The sequence below is a fragment of the Homalodisca vitripennis genome, chromosome 2, assembly GCF_021130785.1.
Source record: "Homalodisca vitripennis isolate AUS2020 chromosome 2, UT_GWSS_2.1, whole genome shotgun sequence".
Lineage (NCBI taxonomy): Eukaryota > Metazoa > Arthropoda > Insecta > Hemiptera > Cicadellidae > Homalodisca > Homalodisca vitripennis.
In genome coordinates this window covers 6,826,728-6,847,466 of record NC_060208.1, presented here as the reverse complement: position 1 = coordinate 6,847,466, position 20,739 = coordinate 6,826,728, and the positions used below count along the sequence as shown (strand labels likewise).

The following is a 20,739-nucleotide window of genomic DNA, read 5'->3' as shown; positions in this document are numbered from 1 at the left end:
CAAAGAAGAAGATAGCGTCAAAGACCTGGCAAACCTTGATAAAGAAGCAAAATGGATCACTATTTGTCATATTGGTTATTGATTGGTCAAGCTTCAGCCATTCACGACACAGCTCCGCCCTCTTCAAATAACCTGCACAAGTGGATACGTATTATTGGAAGTTTCTGTTTAACATATGTTCACTAAAGATGGTTCTAAACAGCGAGGTTGACATTTAAAAGTTTTGCCGCGGTTTAAACCGAAAAACTTAGATGATAGCCAAGCATGGTTGTGACTGTACCAGTTGTATCAGTATCAGTAGTATCTTCCTTGCTCCAATACTTATTCTGTGTAACTTCAATATATCTGTATCTGTATGTATTATAATGAGTGTTGTTCTGTTGCAGATCACGCGTGATGAGGCGGCCGCGGTGGCGGGCCGGCAGGGGGCGGGGTCGCTAGTGGGGATGGCGGGCCCGACTGAGCGCGAGAGAAGCGACCCCAGCGTGGTCCGATGGGACGACAACAAGTCGGGCGACCCCGGCGGGGTCCGGTGGGAAGACCGACCCCAAGAGCGCGAGAGAGACCCGTCAGTAGTGCGATGGGACGATGCGAAAGAAGTCCGCTTCCCGTCACCCCCGCTGCCTCCCCTGATCCTGCAGAACCGCTCACATTCCCGCTCGATGTCCTCGTTGCCCCCGGAGCCCTTCATGATCATGCGGTCCAAGGCGCTGAACCGGCGAGTCTGCATCAACGTGGGAGGGGTGAAGCACGAGGTCCTGTGGCGTACCTTGGAGAGACTCCCTCACACACGCCTGGGCCGCCTCCGGGACTGCAACACCCACGAGGCCATCACGGAACTGTGCGACGACTACTCGCTCATTGACAACGAATACTTCTTTGACCGCCACCCCAAGTCTTTTTCGTCCATCCTGAACTTTTACCGGACCGGGAAGCTCCATCTCGTGGACGAAATGTGCGTTTTGGCCTTTAGTGACGACCTGGAGTACTGGGGGGTGGACGAGCTCTACCTGGAGTCGTGCTGCCAGCACAAGTACCATCAACGCAAGGAGCACGTCCACGAGGAGATGCGCAAGGAGGCGGAGTCACTCAGGCAGCGAGACGAAGAGGAATTCGGGGAAGGCAAGTGTGCTCATTACCAGCAGTTCCTGTGGGACCTCCTGGAGAAACCGACCACTTCCATCGCCGCCCGGGTGAGTATCGTGTACACTATACAGCCACACGACACTGTACATGCTTTATATACAGGCCTCTCAGGATGCCGAATATCACCAGAATAGAGGATTAGTGAAGTTCATATTGCAAGTTTTAATAAAGACCATTACATTCCCTAAAGCCAGCACTTCAATACTTTAAATCTTTTAGTACTTTGGCTAAAATTGTATTATTACAACGTTCAGTCAAATTTCGGTTTGTATTCTTTTCTTGATTTTTATACAACATTTTTGTCTTAGCCTTTCAAAACACTTTTTGCTGAAGAGAAGGAAAATAGACATTTCTTTAATAATTCCAACAAGAAGTGGTAGGCACTTGGAGAATTTAAGGATATGCATGTTTTACAGCGTGTATATGAAAATGCGTATGTATGATATGGATGTCACTCATAAAAACGTTAATTTCCTTACAAAAAAGTTTAAAATACGTCATACTTTATAATTGTATTTAATTACAAACATATAATTTCGTTGAACTACAAATCATTTGAAATATGTCACTTCCAGAAGCTATAACTCAACATTATATGTGGAGCAATTTTTATAGGCCTAGTTACAATACTCCTATATTTCCTAACTAAATACATGTATAACCTTTCTTGTAGGATGATCAAAAATGTTTCTACTTTTTCTGTCTTCGTAGGAATGAATCTCAAAGGTCTATTGACTTTAAAAAAATTAACTATCCCAACAAAAAATTGAGTTTACCAATTTAGTAGATAATTGCCTTAGAATTTATTGTTTATGTTAAGTTTTTATGTTTTATGTTATGTTCGTGTTCCTCAAGCAAAGATTGGATGTCGTTAGTAAACCTCATTACTTGTATTTGCAAATAGTAATTTTGATTATGTACTTAACAATTTTAGGTATGAATAATGTTATTGTTGCGTTGGCATAATTTGATGAATTTTCAACTTTTTGCACATGAGAATAAACTTGTAAAACGTGTTGTCCAAACAGCTGACTCGGCTTCAACACTATTACAGTTCAGACTAAACTAATCTGTGGGCGATGAAAGGGACGATGAAGCAAGGGCAGTGTAATGAAGTACGTGTAATAGCCGCACGGAGCAGCACTGTTGTTTACAGCGCTCCCCGTGAGAGCCGAGGTAATTACTGGGTGACAATCTACTGACCTCATCATTCATCATTCACCTACTCTGTCCACTTTCACTGACCTATTTTCGCAATATATTAAAAACAAAAAGTAAGTTTGTGTAAATGTTTACAACAATGAAAGCAACGTTATCCCAAATGAATAAGAACTTATGACTATGAATGTAATGGGATGGCACATAGCAAATTATGTATTATCACAAATATTTAAATCATCATAGGTAACTAATTTTCATAGCATACATTTCCGTTGACTTCTATGCCACCACGATCACAGTTACTTCAAGCCCTTGAATTGTTTAGTACCGTACTAAAAAAACTTTTTTTAAGTTCATCAAAAAGTCATGCACTTAAATTTTTATTTTTGAGAATATTGCCGTTCCATAAGGGAAGAATACCGACGAAAATAATGCTTAGGATAGTTCAAAAATAGATAGAGAGTTAATCAGATACATATGGATTTCAACCGATATTCTACCTATTTTGCACGATCTTTTTACTAACCATTTAATATATATATATATATATATATATATATATATATATATATATATATATATATATATATATATATATATATATTCCACAAACAACAATTTGTATTCTCTGGCAGATATATATTTATAATATAAGGCCTGCTACTGTTTTTATTTTTTAAATACAAAATTATTTTTTATTGAGTAACATTTCGAACATCTACGAGACCCACCCCGTTTGTGCCACTAAGAGTACTGTTTTGAAACTAGGATGTCCACTTAATCATTATAAGCTAATGACGAAATCGTAACCGTGGAAATTGCTTATGAATATTATGATACATATAAATAATATCAAAAATTATACACTGAAATTTCATTCACCGTTTGACAGCAATGTAAATGGGATGGAGTATAGTACTGCGCGTTTAGTTAATTTCATTCCAGTTCCTGCCGTGTAGTGGCACCACTGATTGATCGCCGCGCCCCATGTGGCGGTTCCCTGTAATTACAATCATAGAATCGTCTCACAGGCCGCCGTGGTTGGTTGGCTGTTCCATTACCTGCTGAGCGGAAACAGCAAGCGCTTCGGGATCTAATTAAATTCCTTTTTGCTAGATTTGCTAATCGATGAGAAGTTTGATTTTGCTGTTATTTATTATTAAGTTATAGATAAGTTAACAAAATTTGTTTCTAACTTTATAAATATGTATAATAATTAAAAAATATATTTTAAACTCTTTGCAGAGTAGCAGACCAATGTCAATAGCAGAAATTACTTTGAAAAGTTGGCTTCCTCCTTTTTATGAAAATTTTAAAATTATATACGAGTTTTAAAATAGTTCGATCATCAAGCATCAATATGCTCGAAATATAATTATTTACGCACATCTTACTCTAAAATGCCGACATTTACTGATAACGACCGATTAGCTTACTCAAACTAACAGTTTACGTAGATGTACCCCAGTTTCAAAATTTATTAAATAAAAACAATAAACATCACTTCATTCAAGAATTAATGAAAGCTGCTACTACAAAATTTACTATTTCTTGACTACGTAATACGTATTTGTAATGGAACTTTCATTACCAACTTAGAATGATAAATTGGAAACAATCCCAACTGTAGAGAGACATTTGCCATAAGTACGATCATACAATGCCACAGCACATTGACTGACTGACATAACAGTTCCTCCCTACTAATATGATGCCAATTTCCTATTTCAGTCTAGTACTGAAAATGTTAGGTTTCATGATATATACATTGAAGCTTACGTGTATCTCTTTCGTTGGTGTGATTATGCATGTAACGTCATAGCAGTAAACATAACCTTATTTTTCTTAATAAACACAACCGATAGGCTCACAGGCTGGTTAATTTACCTGTGTTTAAAGGTAACAATCCACTCCATTACGATAATCCCTCAGTTGATGGTCGGTTTAATGTTCACGAAAACTTCATTCATCAGCATAACATTGCTTTTATATCAATGTGTCCATCACTTCTTCCCCATCAACTCAAACTCTCCATCTCTTCCCCTCCATCAACTCGGCCGGTGGTGCGAAGCTACCATCCGTGGGATTATGCCTGAACGCCTCTAAGGCCAAATTCCGCCTAGTGGAATTGCTAGTGCAATGATAGCACCGCTGAAGTACTACTGTCAGTGCATATTCGATTGGGTGTTGTACTATAAAGTAACGTGAGTTAAAAATGAGGAAATTTCGTTGAAGACCTCTAGCCCTACCACGATTACACCATCCCCAAATGAAAGCTGACTCAGCTCTGCAACAGTCGAGTTGTAACAACGTGTAAACTAACCCATGGACAATGCGATGAAGCGGAACGTGAGGTAATACAGTTTGTGAAATTACCACACAGAGCAGCACTGTCGTTGTTTACTACAGCGCTACTAGCGAGCGCAGTGGTAATTTCTAATTAACAACTGCCGGACAGCCTCATCACTTCTCGCCGTAAATAGAGAATTATTTAGAATTAATGACTCGACAAATGAGGAATTTTAATTGCCAACTGAGACGGAAACGATTGATCAGAACACAAACTGTTGGAACAAACACTGCACTAATTGTGTTTGGATTGTAAATGAAGCCGCCTCAGTACGCAGAAGACTAGTGATGGAACGAATCCTTTGTTTATCTGAAATCCCTGCCTGTAATATTGTTTCTGCATATTTAACTCTACTAGACGAATTGTTCCCAATCCTATTACGTCTTAGGAATGTGGAACAGCTGTTCCAAATACAAACTTAAAAGAGTTTTTAAATGTAAAAATGTTAGAACTCGTTTTAGAATATAACCACAGAGATCAGTGCAAAGAGGTCTTTAAGTGGGCTTGGGTACTGACTTCACGCTGTCTCTATGTTCTTCGGGATCATCCTATTCTCTCAAATTTAACGGATTTGAGTTCAATTCTTTTAAATATTGGAATTGGCTTAAAGGCAGAGATAGAGGGCTGCAAAACATAAAGAAGCATCCAGGATATGTCAGAAGAAAGAAAATTAACTAGTGAATGATAAAGAGAATTAGATTTTGGAAATGAAAGGAAAAAAGTGTGTATGGCATTTACAGTGGCCAATGGCGCAGTGTAGTGGGTACAACGGTTATCGCAAGATAACCGAATCAAGCAACGTCGAGCGTGACTGCTGCTTGGATGGGTGACTGCTGAGCGATCCTGTCCTTGCAAGCAGCCCGCCATTGGTGGTGGTTCGGAAGTCACCTTTAAGCCGTTGGGCCCCAGGTTAAGTGTTAGAGAGGGCTTCTTAGTCCTAAATTCACCTGGTAAGATAAGTAATTACTTTACTCTTTTAACTTTTTTACAGTGTTGCCAAGTAGTGCAAACTCCAGGGGTAAAATAAGATCGGTTCTGGTGCAATGTTCTTACTAATTTTAACCCGAATTCTGCAAAATCGTTCATTCTGCCACTCTTCAAACTGCTGGCAGCACAACAGACACGCTGATGATAAAGGCGCTTCGGTCACGGAGGGAGGCTCTGATAATGTCTGATATGGGAACACGCGACTTCCTTATCTCACATTTCATTTACACTCCACAATTCGCGTGCTAAGGGCAGATGAAAAACGCTCCAGTTTTTTACAGTTTCATCAACCCATAAATTATGTTTATTCAAATACTCAATTTTTTTTAAATTTTTATTAAAACTTCAAAACCCAAACTTTACGTGTTGTAAATATTCTCCACTTGAAATGGACGTCAGACAATGTGATACTGTCAAAATATGTTAGAGTGATCTTTGCTCCAAGTCAATTTTTGCCTGTGACATTCAGTAGAATAGGGTTGAGCCTCGACCTTTGCGTAAAGGTTATTCTGAGGTGGTCAGCAAGCAGCTGGTTCGATTTATAAATTCCTACATACAGTCTCAGGTAGTATTATTGAAAGTCAATACTTAGTGTTTTGTGTAGTTAGTTATGTATAAACAAGAGTTTCATGAAATAGCATTTTGCTATAGGCCACAAACACACCTCTTAACAATGCTGTACCTGTATAGCAAGTGAAACAATAAATACTCCAGCCATTGAAACCACGATCAGTATTTTGTAAAATTAGGTTCGTAGCTATTTTTATATACAAATATTTATTTAATATTACAAACAAATAATCTGATATTTATTTAAACGACTTTCCTTTAATTCTTAACGTTAGTTTGTTTACGTTTTTTTTTCTAAACGCATAACAATTGATATGTGATAATAATAATTTATATAAATTACCTTAATCATCAAATAACTTATTTTCTACTTTTCAGTTGAAATTATTGTAATTAATTATTGTTCTTATGGATCGTTTGATTTAAATTGTTTTGAATTTTAAATCAAGCGGTTAAGGCATTCTCTAGGCAAATGGTTTGTATATTCGAACGATTTTTACAGCTATATTACGTATGTATAAATTAGTGTAGTGCACGATTTCTTTCCTAATTACATCTAAAGCAAATCAAATATGGACATACATTTATAAACCAATATAAATAAACTACGATGTACCAGTTTTAGATTTTAAAGTAGTCTAGTTAACCCTCCGAAATTAAGACTCGATACTCAAAAATGCTGAAATTCTTGATTCAAATGGTGTTCCAAAAATAAAAATATTCGTAAGAGCTTAAACAATTCTAACTAGCTTTATCATTAAGAAGTGTGTTCTGTAGGCAAGGATCATTACATTTTCACATTTCCGGGCTTGAGTTTCACAACGAGGATAACTGCATTACGTCATTGTCCTGGCAGGAATTCGTCAATAACGGAAAAGAATTGGTGCGATGATGTAATAAGACGTAATAAAGAGGTTATGGTCCTTAGCTCGGAAAGGATATGTCGGAAGTTCAGCCGATATCGTCCAGTCCAACCTCTCTATCTGGGGTCGTTACTGAGGTCTCTTCATCAGAACCCCTTTCCTCTTGTAATACATACCGTGATAAAGTTGATGTTAGAAGGTTAAAAACATATAAGAGTAACCTGGGATGTGTATTGTTACCTAATCAGCGAGACCGTACCTGCATATATATTGTAGAAGAGATCAAAACTGTTACAAATGCTATACATTGGTAAAACACACACAAGCCCCGTCGGTTAATGTCTGTATATGTCGTTTATAGCAATGTCATAAAAATTTAAAATATTTCAATAACAGTTTTCAGCATTGTGTAATTGAATTGTATTGCAATGTTAAGAACTATACATTAACTGTGTTTCCAATAACATCTTGAGTTGTGGCTCAAGTGTTTTCATATGTTTTGATTGGATTTTACCTTGTAATAGTATTCTATTTTGATATAATATTGTATCTATTAGCAAATATCGTACATTGAACAGTTACAGGTCGACTGATAATAATATCAAACCGTTTTAGTGATATAACATTCTGTTAAATCTTGATACATTACAATTTGTTAATTTATTGTTTAATGCGTCTTAATGTATTTTTATAGTCCAAATGGTTTCAGGATTCTTTGTTTCTATATTTTATTTTTATTCTCCCGTTTTTTTATACATATTGATTGTCAACAGTATACACTATGCCTGGGATGCATCCTCTATTAACTTGAGCATACACTTTTCGATCACATAATAACGAGTAAGCAAACAACGAGTAAGCAAACAACGAGTAAGCAAACGACGAGTAAGCAAACGACGAGTAAGCAAACGACGAGTAAGCAAACGACGAGTAAGCAAACAACGAGTAAGCAATTCATTCCGTGGCATATTCATTATGGTTTAATTTGCAATTAAAATACTTCTCTTTCTATGATTTCTTTCAAGAGACCTTAGTCTTATAAATATTACACATAAGTAACCTCACATGTTAGCAACTGTGTATATCTTTCAAAAAACAAACATATGATTGTCAACTTAATATCAAACTTATGATTGTCAACTTAATATCAAACTTATGATTGTCAACTTAATATCAAACTTATGATTGTCAACTTAATATCAAACTTATGATTGTCAACTTAATATCAAACATATAATTGTCAACTTAATATCAAACTTATGATTGGCAACTTAATATCAAACTTATGATTGTCAACTTAATATCAAACATATAATTGTCAACTTAATATCAAACTTATGATTGTCAGCTTAATATCAAACTTATGATTGTCAACTTAATATCAAACTTATGATTGTCAACTTAATATCAAACTTATGATTGTCAACTTAATATCAAACTTATGATTGTCAACTTAATATCAAACATATGATTGTCAACTTAATATCAAACATATGATTGTCAACTTAATATCAAACTTATGATTGTCAACCTAATATCAAACTTATGATTGTCAACTTAATATCAAGCATATGATTGTCAACTTAATATTAAACTTATGATTGTCAACTTAATATCAAACTTATGATTGTCAACTTAATATCAAACTTATGATTGTCAACTTAATATCAAACATATGATTGTCAACTTAATATCAAACATATGATTGTCAACTTAATATCAAACTTATGATTGTCAACTTAATATCAAACTTATGATTGTCAACTTAATATCAAGCATATGATTGTCAACTTAATATCAAACATATGATTGTCAACTTAATATCAAACTTATGATTGTCAACTTAATATCAAACTTATGATTGTCAACTTAATATCAAACATATGATTGTCAACTTAATATCAAACTTATGATTGTCAACTTAATATCAAACTTATGATTGTCAACTTAATATCAAACATATAATTGTCAACTTAATATCAAACTTATGATTGTCAACTTAATATCAAACTTATGATTGTCAACTTAATATCAAACTTACGATTGTCAACTTAATATCAAACATATGATTGTCAACTTAATATCAAACTTATGATTGTCAACTTAATATCAAACTTATGATTGTCAACTTAATATCAAACTTATGATTGTCAACTTAATATCAAACATATGATTGTCAACTTAATATCAAACTTATGATTGTTAACTTAATATCAAACTTATGATTGTCAACTTAATATCAAACATATGATTGTCAACTTAATAACATCTGGATGTCCGACACCACAATAATTAGTTTTACCTCACTAATTAAATTCTTCTTTAATTTCTTCACAATAAAAGTGGAAATCAAAACAATCTTCCTTTCAAGGAGGCAATATTTTGTTATATTGCTGTTCTCCAGCATTTATTGAGAGTATGTAAAGTGTAAACGTGTGTGAGATAAGAAAGGTCATGTGTTCTGCTATAAACGCGTTATCAATGCTCCATCCCCCCCCCCCAATCAACATCAATGAGCTCCCTCTGTCATCAATGATTGAAGGGCGAGCGCGGCGCAGCTCGGCGCGGAGCGTTTACTTTATTTCAAGGAACTATTTCGAGAAACCGTTAACTAAAAGTTTTACAATTTGTACTAGGATTATCTAAAACTTAAGGGAAATGTTCCAAAGTAATTACAAATTCATTACATACAGAGTAAAAATATTATTTGACGCGTAATGTTATCCTAGAAATTCCAGGACTCCAGTGATTTAAGGTACCTATATAGCTATCTAATATTTTCAAATTCTAACTTATTTAGTTATAACCTTTTAAACATTTAAAAATTACACACTTTACAAAGCAGACACGTATGAATGAAAGTTAGCATTATTAAATTTATTTATCGTTATATTATTGAGTAATGTAATGATTACCGGATTTATACAAATTTTCTGAATGTAAGAAATAACAATAAATGTAAATCTAAATTTTGGAAAGTGGCGAAATTTAGTACCACAAACCTCTTTCTTCGTTAATTCAAAGTCTAGTTAAAAAAAAAAATGTAATCGTTCATTTCAATTACCAATTTAAAAAAAATCTAAATTTTGCAGAAAGGAATAGTACCACAGACTCTTAAAAATTATATTGAACTATGTCTGAAATATTATTTTTCATGTTGTTAATTTAACTTGGGCCAGGTCTTTCAAATTAATAGTTATGCCTTACTAGAACAATTTCCATGCAAATAATGTAAAACACTGATCGTTGTAAGATCGGGGCCTACAATTACAAATTCTGCCCCAATAGGTCAGCTGAATAGTGTAAGGAGTATTAACTGTAGCATGAAAACCATGTTATTTTTCTATAACAATCACCATTAAATAATAAGCAGGGCTAATTCTTAATATTTTACCACAGAATCTTAGAACAAATATCAAAGGAAAGGTATGATTCAGATGCATCAAAATTATTTTGGGCACTACGAAAAATTACGGTTTCCCCTTTAAAATGATCCATTATTTGTATAACAAGTATTGACCCTACGAAAATATTTGGGGATTCGTATGAATTGAAATAATACACTCTTGTAAGATTGTACAGTTAAAATTAATGAAGCAAAATGGTTTATAATTTATGGCTCGTATAATAATAAAGTCGAGGTTTTGTTTATACGAAAACGGAAGAAACTTTTATAGTTGTGGCGTACTCTACACTGAGGAAGCATTATGTTTAGTATGTACATGAGGTAATAAACATCAGCCATACGAAACGTCAGGATACGTGAAATTGTTCATTATGACACGGTTACAAATCTAAACAAGCAATAGAATTCGAAAAAAGTACTTGCAATAGTAGTAATATTCTATACTATTGTTATTGAAGGTAATGAGAGATATGTTATAAGTAATCAAGAAAGAAAATAACTTCAACAAAGAAGCAAGCAACAAATTATCGTAAAGTTGGCAGGCTGCGATAAAGAGGCATATAGGTCGTTCCATGGCCTTCAATCCACCTGCATAAGCGGGATTTGTAGTATTGGAAGTTCCGATTTAACGACTGTAGACTGAAGCTATATTGACCGACTCACTCTTCACAGCTAGGTTCAGATATTTCATGACTCTGATAGTGTCAACCGTATTTTAACGTGATGAAAACACAAAAACTTAAATTATAGTCATGACACAAGCCTAAGAGCTAGGATGGGTTCACAACTTTAGATTTCCTAGCATGATAAAGCTGATTTTCGGGTGTTAATAATTAAACTGATGATATTACAACGACTATACTATATTCTATCATAAGCTGCTTAACTAAATATGGTTCAAAATAATGTATTTCAAATTGTTTTCTATATACTTAAATTTAAATACTTGTAAAACTTTCATAATAGGAAAACGTTTCTTAAACAGCTTTACATGTCATCCAAGTATTTCTTGATTCCGGTAGGTAAAAAGGAAACAGTCTGAAAAACTAGCAGACACGACAGCATGCCTTTACATTTCTTAGCTATACGGTGGAATCTCCTCCCCCCCCCCTGATATGGTCTGCTGGGAAATATTAATGTCTGTTTATTCTCGTAGCAGACACAATACTCTCCTCTTTAATCCTCCTTTAAACAAACAAATCTTTAAACACTTTTTAACATCTTTTACTCTTTTAACATTTCCTCCCTCCCGCCGAATCTCTCTGGTACGCTCAGATATCTCCTGGCTACATTGAAAGAAGTCAAATTTTAATGAATTTGAAATGGTTGAGGCACAAAACGTCTTTGAAGTTAATAAGTCGGTTATGGAATCACATAAATAAAAATCCAAGTCGGTCTGCTTGACTCCCTAGAAAACGTAATTTCTAATTCAAACATTCATCTACTTCAACTTGTTTCCGAATTTAGCCAACAACCGAATAGGGGCCTGAGTATCACCAGCGAGCTGAAGCCGAGTGTGTTACTCACTATACCTGCGGTGTACCAATGTAACTACGATCAATGTGGTTTATCGTTGGAGAAGGATGATGGGTTGGTTAGAATGGAAGGGTAAGTTTACCGTAAGAAGAAACCGAATACCCAGTGACGTCACCTCCAAGTCGAGAGCTTGAGTATGTCCGTGTAAAGCTTCCATTAGCACCTCGCTTTTACACAAAAGTGAAAACATCGCCACATCCCATTTTCCCCTGTGTACGCTCTAAAATTCTGTATAGAAGTCTTTTTTGTTAATAAGGTTAAAATAGTTTTAAAATCTACAAAAATTTATATTTTATTGTTTTAAATTATTAATAACAATGTATTTTGTATCACATTGATCGATTAAAAGTGGCTTTTAGTAAAGAAATGTGATAATTTTATCATCTATATATAAACCCTTTTTAACATAGAAATAGGTTTTTTTACGTAGGGGGAAAGTATTTGCGCACGGAGTGTGGGACTACCCACTAAACTTCCTACGGGCCTCGGAGGACCCAGGCCGGAACCCTTTCGGATGACAACTTGCCAGGTCCGTGTGTCTTATGTCCTATCCAGGACAAAACTACTTGTTTCGGAAGCTAGGGGTCAGCCAGGCATCCATCTTCACGCTTCTGATGAAGGATCGCATGTACATGAGTGGTGACTGCATTCCATGCGTCCTCACTCTGCAGTATCCGCTCCACAATGGTGTCTGCCGAAACATCGCCAACTGTGGTGGCGAGCGTTCGCCTGGCCTCGGTGATGCGCCCGCAAGCGAAGAAGGTGTGATGACCATCGGTCCAGCGACCGTCCGATCCTTCCTTCCACTTCCGCTGCCAAACCTGCAGTCCCCACCCTGGCAGCAGCCAAGACATCCTCTCTACCCCGCTCAGCAGCCTCCCGAAAGACGGTCTGTCTCTCGATGGCCAGCAGATCAATAGGAATCACCCCAGCCACGACCATCACGGCATAACCGGAAACGGTGCGGTAGGCGCAGGCGACCCTAAGTGTAGCTCTTCTCTGTACCGATAACAGCCTTTGAGTGTATCGCCGTATCCTCATGACACCCGCCCAAACCTCTGCGCCATACAGAAGGGTTGAGTTTACAATATACATGAGGAGGCGTCTCTTACTTGACCTAGAGCCTCCTACGTTAGCCATCAGCCTGCCGAGAGACAAAACCAACTTAGAGGAATTGTCGCACACCGCCTGGATGTGCTCCCAACACCGAAGACGGCAGTCGAGTAACACACCTAGGTACTTCGCCGCAGTCCTTGTCCGAACCTCGACACCCCCCACATTCATAGAGATCAGAGTGGGGATTCTCCGTCGAGTGAGCATAACGATCTATGTCTTGGCGACCGCCAGCTCAAGTCCGTGGCTCGTCATCCAGGCATTGACCCGAATCATTACCTGATTGAGGCGTAACTGGACCAAGTCCGGAGTCCTCGCCATGATGACTGCAGCTACGTCATCGGCATAACCCACGAGGAAGACGTCGTGGGCCATCTCCTTTATTAAATGAGCGAAGTAAGGTTACCAAGACCTCTTAACTTCATATTGTATGCAGTAAATGTACAATAGTATGATACAATCGTGGTTAATTATTTGCTTGTCTTTAAATAGAAAATAACAAAAATGCTTAACCTATATACAATTAAATGAACTTAAAAAATTTATTAATTAAAATTAATTCAATACTCTAAATACAAAAGAAAAACTCTATACACATATATAAGGTCTATATACACACATTTATAGGTATTTACGTATAAATTGTCTTGTATTTTGACGCATGCAAACCACAAACTTGAATATTAAATCTCTATGATAGTTTAGGATATCCAGACTGTATACATTACTGGGAGTTGAACTAAAACGTATTTACACCACAAACAGAATTCTATTGAACTCGTTTTCGTGCAGTAAATATCTAGAATTTGTCAATGCACTAGTATTATTATTGACTGTACCACGTGTAAATAGCATCTTACTCAGCCTGTTATACTTTGTTAGAACACATCCTTCCCACCTTAGACATTTGCGCCCTGTAGCATAAATGGTAAATGTACAACGTAACGCGTTATGTAAAGAATGTTCCGCACATTTGGGTATTGTGGGGTTGTGCATATCTTCAGACAATCTCCGACTAGACATTCCCACACGTGTTTAGTATTGGACTTCACCCACGCCTCCCGTTATGACGTAGCTCGGAGCGTAGTCCAGAGCGTAATATTTATACGTGTATTTGTCCGTAGTCACAAGCGTATTTCTTCAATTTCTCATTAACATTCTTTAAATTTGTAAATAAAAACTATATATGTCTTAAACGTATGAATATATAACAGTATTACTTACATAAGCAGTAAAACAATAGACTGATTCATTATGTTCTTTGAATTGTTCTTCAGAATATTGTCACAGCTTACTTAAAATAATGTTTCTAGAACAACACACAAGTATTCTAGAAACGATGATACAATTTTATAATAACAACAATAACAATGAAGAAAATATTTAGCAATAGTGGTACAAACAGATGAAAAACTGAACATTAATTTGAAAGAAAGTATGAAAAAAACCTTTTGGACAGACCATCTGGAATTTTTCTTGTTATTATTTTGCTTGTTTTTGTATTGCAATTCTGTTGGAAATAAGAGGGTAGACCCAACTTAAGCTTTCAGTGAAATAAAAAAATGTTTCATTCTCTAAAGTAATAGAGTAAACAAGTCACTGTGTAACTAGCGCGCTTTAGATGTCTAATAGACATCATGTGGCGTCAGGTATTGCAATTTAATTACACCCAAAACATGCAGAACGCGAAAAAGTAAATTAAATCAAGAAGATCTGAACCAATTTGTGGCCGCAGAAAATAAATTTTAAGTCATTTGAACTGCGTCCATTTTACTAGCATAATAAACTAAATATCCACCTTATAATGTCGTATAACGTAAACAATAAACAAAAAAGAAAATTTTAATGTCGAGTAATTTAATGTAACAATTTAATTTCGAATGCCTAACTAAAATCTTTATTGCGTGATATTTTCTAAACTTCGCCGCATTTCCATCCGCATCATAAATTTCTAAGATTACCTTTTCATGGCCATATAAAAGCAAATAAAAAATTCCGCATTTAATTTTTTTCGTGAGTTGTGGTCTTGACACCTTACGAAAAAGAACGTTCAGGTTTTTTCCACAGCATTATACAAAGTTTCTTGAAAAATTTTCCAGTTATTCTCTTAACAAAAACTTGGAATATTACTAACGTTATAGAACTAAAAGAGCCAAATTTAGTCGGCGTTTTACTAACGAAGAGCATTTCATGTCGATTGATATAGATTATTGTCATATTTATAGTAGTATTCATAGTGACCCATGGAGTTAACAAGTTGGCATTGTTTGATTTTATCGGAAAGTTGTTGCGTGGAATCGGGAAAGGAAGTGAGGGGAAATGGAGTTTACCGAGAGCAAACCGGAAGTGAAGTGACGTCATCCTACCTTGTCGCCAAAGTGCTTCTGCTTTAATGTCAAAACCGTCCATTTACTATGAGTATACGACGTTCCAAAGAGGCGTTACCAATAAATATTTCTTTTTCATTTAAAAAGCACTCGTATAACTGCTAAACAACATGAAAAATAGACAAGGAATGGAAAAATCAATGTTTTAGTTTTCTGTTCTTACAAGTGTAATATTTTTACCCCAATCTGATTTCAATACGATCTGCGGATTGTTTAGGAAAAGCACTCACGCATACAACTAGATTTGTGGCTGGTTGAATTATTAACTCATTTTGAGTGGCAGACCTCTTCACTTCTAGCCATTCTTCTTGCAATACCATTTACCTCAAAATATTACTGCGTGGTTGTAGGTGTAGCATTTGTGGACTAAGTTATTAAATTTTTCTATTTTAAGACCCTCTCTATAAATTCAATCTAATAATTATAAAATTTAATGTATAAAAAAGTAGTTTTATAAATCGTTGGTGTCCCAATCTCGCTTAAAAATAAATACACTCATTTAAAAGAATGTTTTAATCTCCGGGGAAATATTCACCTATATTTTGAATTTAAAAGTAAAGTAATGTCTTATTTTACCAGACGAAGTTAGGGCTAAGAAGCCCTCTCTAACACTTAAACTGAGGACCAACGGCTTAAAGGTGACTTCCGAACCACCACCAAGGATCGCTCAGCGATCAGTCATCCAAGCAGCAGCCACGCTCGACGTTGCTTGATCCGGTTATGTTGCGATGACCGCCGCCACCGTATTTAAACTTGCGCATTTATTATCTTTTATTTTATGTTTAGTAAATCTGATTATTAAGTCTAAATACTTACGTTTTATCTATTTCCAATTTTTTTAAATAACTACGAAGTGGGAAAAAAATGTAAAATATAATTAAAAAACCTTACTATAACTTTGTATTGTAGCTGTTGTTTACTATAAATAATATTAATTCTAAATGCTTGGCACCTTGTACTACGTACAAGTCCAGAAGAAGACAGGGCTTTACAGTGTTATCGGTCAGTAATAAAATATTTCATGTTTGCCTTTGAAATTAGATATTGTCAAATCGGAAACGACATCATTGTAGAAAAATTCCCATTTTAAATACTTTATATTTGTACCTTTCTCACTGGATTTACGTTATTTGGATTATTACTGGTGTAGTTTCCACTAAATACTGAAAAATTGCTTCCTTTTAAAGTTAAACCAAAAATAGAAGTTACTTCTATCTGCTTCTTGTTAATTTCAAGAACTTTTGTGGATAAAAAATTTAAGATTCGATTTTTGTACCAAAATAAACGTATCATTCGATTTAAAAAAATACAGCCTTATTTACAAAACTTAAAAAGTTAATTTGAAATACAATTTAACCTCAACAACGGTAAAGCCGTAGGCGACGTAATCCACACTGACATGGTATCGAGCTGCCGGGCACTGTTTTATTTACTCAGTCAGCACGGCGCCACCCCTCCACCCATCAACTACCCCCACACCCCAACCCCAAATTTGACACAAAGAGCTACGAATTCCTTTGTCTCTAAGCGTCGATTTACCATCTGCTCTCCATCACATCAAAGTACTTCAGATCCGTCTTTGTCTCCCCTTACTGAAAAAGGCTCAATGACGTTTCTATTTTCAGCCGCCTTTCAAGTTGTAGACCACGGTTTTGGTATTGTAAGGTTTTCCTGATTTGTTTGTACCTAAAAATAAAGTGTGTCACTTTCTCAAGCTTCAACATTGATAGTCTGAAAGTTCAACAGAAATCTGAACCCTTATGCGTATTAATAACATAGTCCATTGAGACTAGAGCAAATATCATTGTGGTCAACTTTCATGACGTACTTTTTCGTGAAATCGATATTGAAATTTCCACTGAGAACTTCAATCTTCAAGTCGCACTAGTTTGGTGGATGTCGAATAGAACACTAGTAGAACACTGTCCGTACAATACATCACTGTCTTTACACTAGACCACTGCCTTTACACTAGACCACTGCCTTTACACTAGACCACTGCCTTTACACTAGACCACTGCCTTTACACTAGACCACTGCCTTTACACTAGACCACTGCCTTTACACTAGATCACTGCCTGTACACTAGACCACTGCCTGTACACTAGACCACTGCCTGTACACTAGATCACTGCCTGTACACTAGACCACTGCCTTTACACTAGATCACTGCCTGTACACTAGACCACTGCCTGTACACTAGACCACTGCCTTTACACTAGATCACTGCCTGTACACTAGACCACTGCCTTTACACTAGATCACTGCCTGTACACTAGACCACTGCCTGTACACTAGATCACTGCCTTTACACTAGACCACTGCCTTTACACTAGATCACTGTCTTTACACTAGACCACTGCCTTTACACTAGACCACTGCCTGTACACTAGACCACTGCCTTTACACTAGATCACTGCCTGTACACTAGACCACTGCCTGTACACTAGACCACTGCCTGTACACTAGACCACTGCCTGTACACTAGACCACTGCCTTTACACTAGATCACTGCCTGTACACTAGACCACTGCCTGTACACTAGACCACTGCCTGTACACTAGACCACTGCCTTTACACTAGATCACTGCCTGTACACTAGACCACTACACTAGACCACTGCCTGTACACTAGACCACTGCCTACACTAGATCACTGCCTGTACACTAGACCACTGCCTGTACACTAGACCACTGCCTTTACACTAGATCACTGCCTGTACACTAGACCACTGCCTTTACACTAGACCACTGCCTGTACACTAGACCACTGCCTTTACACTAGATCACTGCCTGTACACTAGACCACTGCCTTTACACTAGATCACTGCCTGTACACTAGACCACTGCCTGTACACTAGACCACTGCCTTTACACTAGATCACTGCCTGTACACTAGACCACTGCCTTTACACTAGATCACTGCGTGTACACTAGACCACTGCCCGTACAATAGATTACTGTCTTTACACTATACCACTGCCTTTACACTAGATCACTGCGTGTACACTAGACCACTGCCTGTACACTAGACCACTGCCTTTACACTAGATCACTGCCTGTACACTAGACCACTGCCTGTACACTAGACCACTGCCTGTACACTAGACCACTGCCTGTACACTAGACCACTGCCTTTACACTAGATCACTGCCTGTACACTAGACCACTGCCTGTACACTAGACCACTGCCTGTACACTAGACCACTGCCTTTACACTAGATCACTGCCTGTACACTAGACCACTGCCTGTACACTAGACCACTGCCTGTACACTAGACCACTGCCTTTACACTAGATCACTGCCTGTACACTAGACCACTGCCTGTACACTAGACCACTGCCTTTACACTAGATCACTGCCTGTACACTAGACCACTGCCTTTACACTAGACCACTGCCTGTACACTAGACCACTGCCTTTACACTAGATCACTGCCTGTACACTAGACCACTGCCTTTACACTAGATCACTGCCTGTACACTAGACCACTGCCTGTACACTAGACCACTGCCTTTACACTAGATCACTGCCTGTACACTAGACCACTGCCTTTACACTAGATCACTGCGTGTACACTAGACCACTGCCCGTACAATAGATTACTGTCTTTACACTATACCACTGCCTTTACACTAGATCACTGCGTGTACACTAGACCACTGCCTTTACACTATACCACTGCCTTTACACTAGATCACTGCGTGTACACTAGACCACTGCCTTTACACTAGACCACTGCCTGTACACTAGACCACTGCCTTTACACTAGATCACTGCCTGTACACTAGACCACTGCCTTTACACTAGACCACTGCCTTTACACTAGACCACTGCCTGTACACTAGACCACTGCCTTTACACTAGATCACTGCCTGTACACTAGACCACTGCCTTTACACTAGATCACTGCGTGTACACTAGACCACTGCCCATACAATAGATTACTGCCTTTACACTATACCACTGCCTTTACACTAGATCACTGCGTGTACACTAGACCACTGCGTGTAGAATAGATCACTGCCTGTACACTAGACCACTGCCTTTACACTAGATCACTGCGTGTACACTAAACCACTGCCCGTACAATAGATCACTGCCTGTACAGTAGACCACTGCCTGTACAGTAGATCACTGCCTGTACAATAGATCACTGCCTGTACAATAGATCACTGCCTGTACAGTAGATCACTGCCCGTACAATAGATCACTGCCTGTACAGTAGACCACTGCCTGTACAATAGATCACTGCCTGTACAATAGATCACTGCCTGTACAGTAGACCACTGCCTGTACAATAGATCACTGCCTGTACACTTGACCACTGCCTGTACAATAGATCACTGCCTGTACAGTAGACCACTGCCTGTACAGTAGACCACTACCTGTACAATAGATCACTACCTGTACACTTGACCACTGCATGTAAAATAGAACAGTACAACAAATCACTGCCACCCATAATACTGAATACTGTCTAATTCGCTCGATTCTCACTTACTGTCTTGGGATAAAATATATAACTATCTTTGAGATCTCTGGACATGAATCCTATAAGCATATGGGGTCTGCCTAAGAGTCTACATTCACTTAGCAATAACTCCTCGCTAGAACTCGAGCCAAGATCAGACACTAGAGAAGACAATGTTAATGCCCTCATAATAGTACTCTGACACAAAACGAGCCTTAAATATGTTATGTGGCTGTTATGATAATTTACCATCTTGTCAACATGCGAACTATTTACACACGAACTCAACTCCCACGTGGGTAAAGACTGATATACCCAAATATACGTGTCTCAAACGTGAGGATATCATAAATAGGACGCTTGTCGCCGTAGTTCACGTGGGGTGTACATGCCGCAAGGTCGCATTTGGAAGCCGTCGAAGTTCATATTGTACAGATCAACAGTTTAGTCACTTTGTAAATAGCTTCACTGGTATCTGGGTTCCTAATGGACCTTTCTCTCGGCCAGACGACATTCTGTAGAAAGAAGACTTTGCAGATATAGTAGGAGGCTATAATTTTCAATCCGTTACATAAGAAAATTATAATACCAAATTGACTTTATGCCATAAGGAATTTTCTGGGAATGTTCACCTACTAAATGACCTTACAGTTTAGCCTTGAAAACACCCGAAAATCACTCAATATTCACATTTCCTTCAAAAATTATTAATTCCCCATTGACTGGATATTTTCATCCCGATGCTT

At 37.3% G+C, this 20,739-nt stretch overlaps 1 protein-coding gene across 6 annotated transcripts in view; it reads left to right on the top strand.

The window, feature by feature from the left end:
- The first annotated feature begins 388 nt into the window (after positions 1-388).
- The window catches only part of LOC124353490 (potassium voltage-gated channel protein Shab-like), a 100,205-nt gene continuing 79,854 nt past the window's right edge, over positions 389-20,739 (top strand). For all 6 annotated transcript variants that reach the window (XR_006921602.1, XM_046803340.1, XM_046803342.1 and 3 more), the window contains exon 1: positions 389-1,193. Coding sequence is in view for 5 of the 6 variants with exons in the window: in XM_046803340.1 (XP_046659296.1) it covers positions 447-1,193 (747 nt within the window). In the remaining variant the exon portion in view is untranslated. The remainder of the gene's footprint in view (positions 1,194-20,739) is intronic.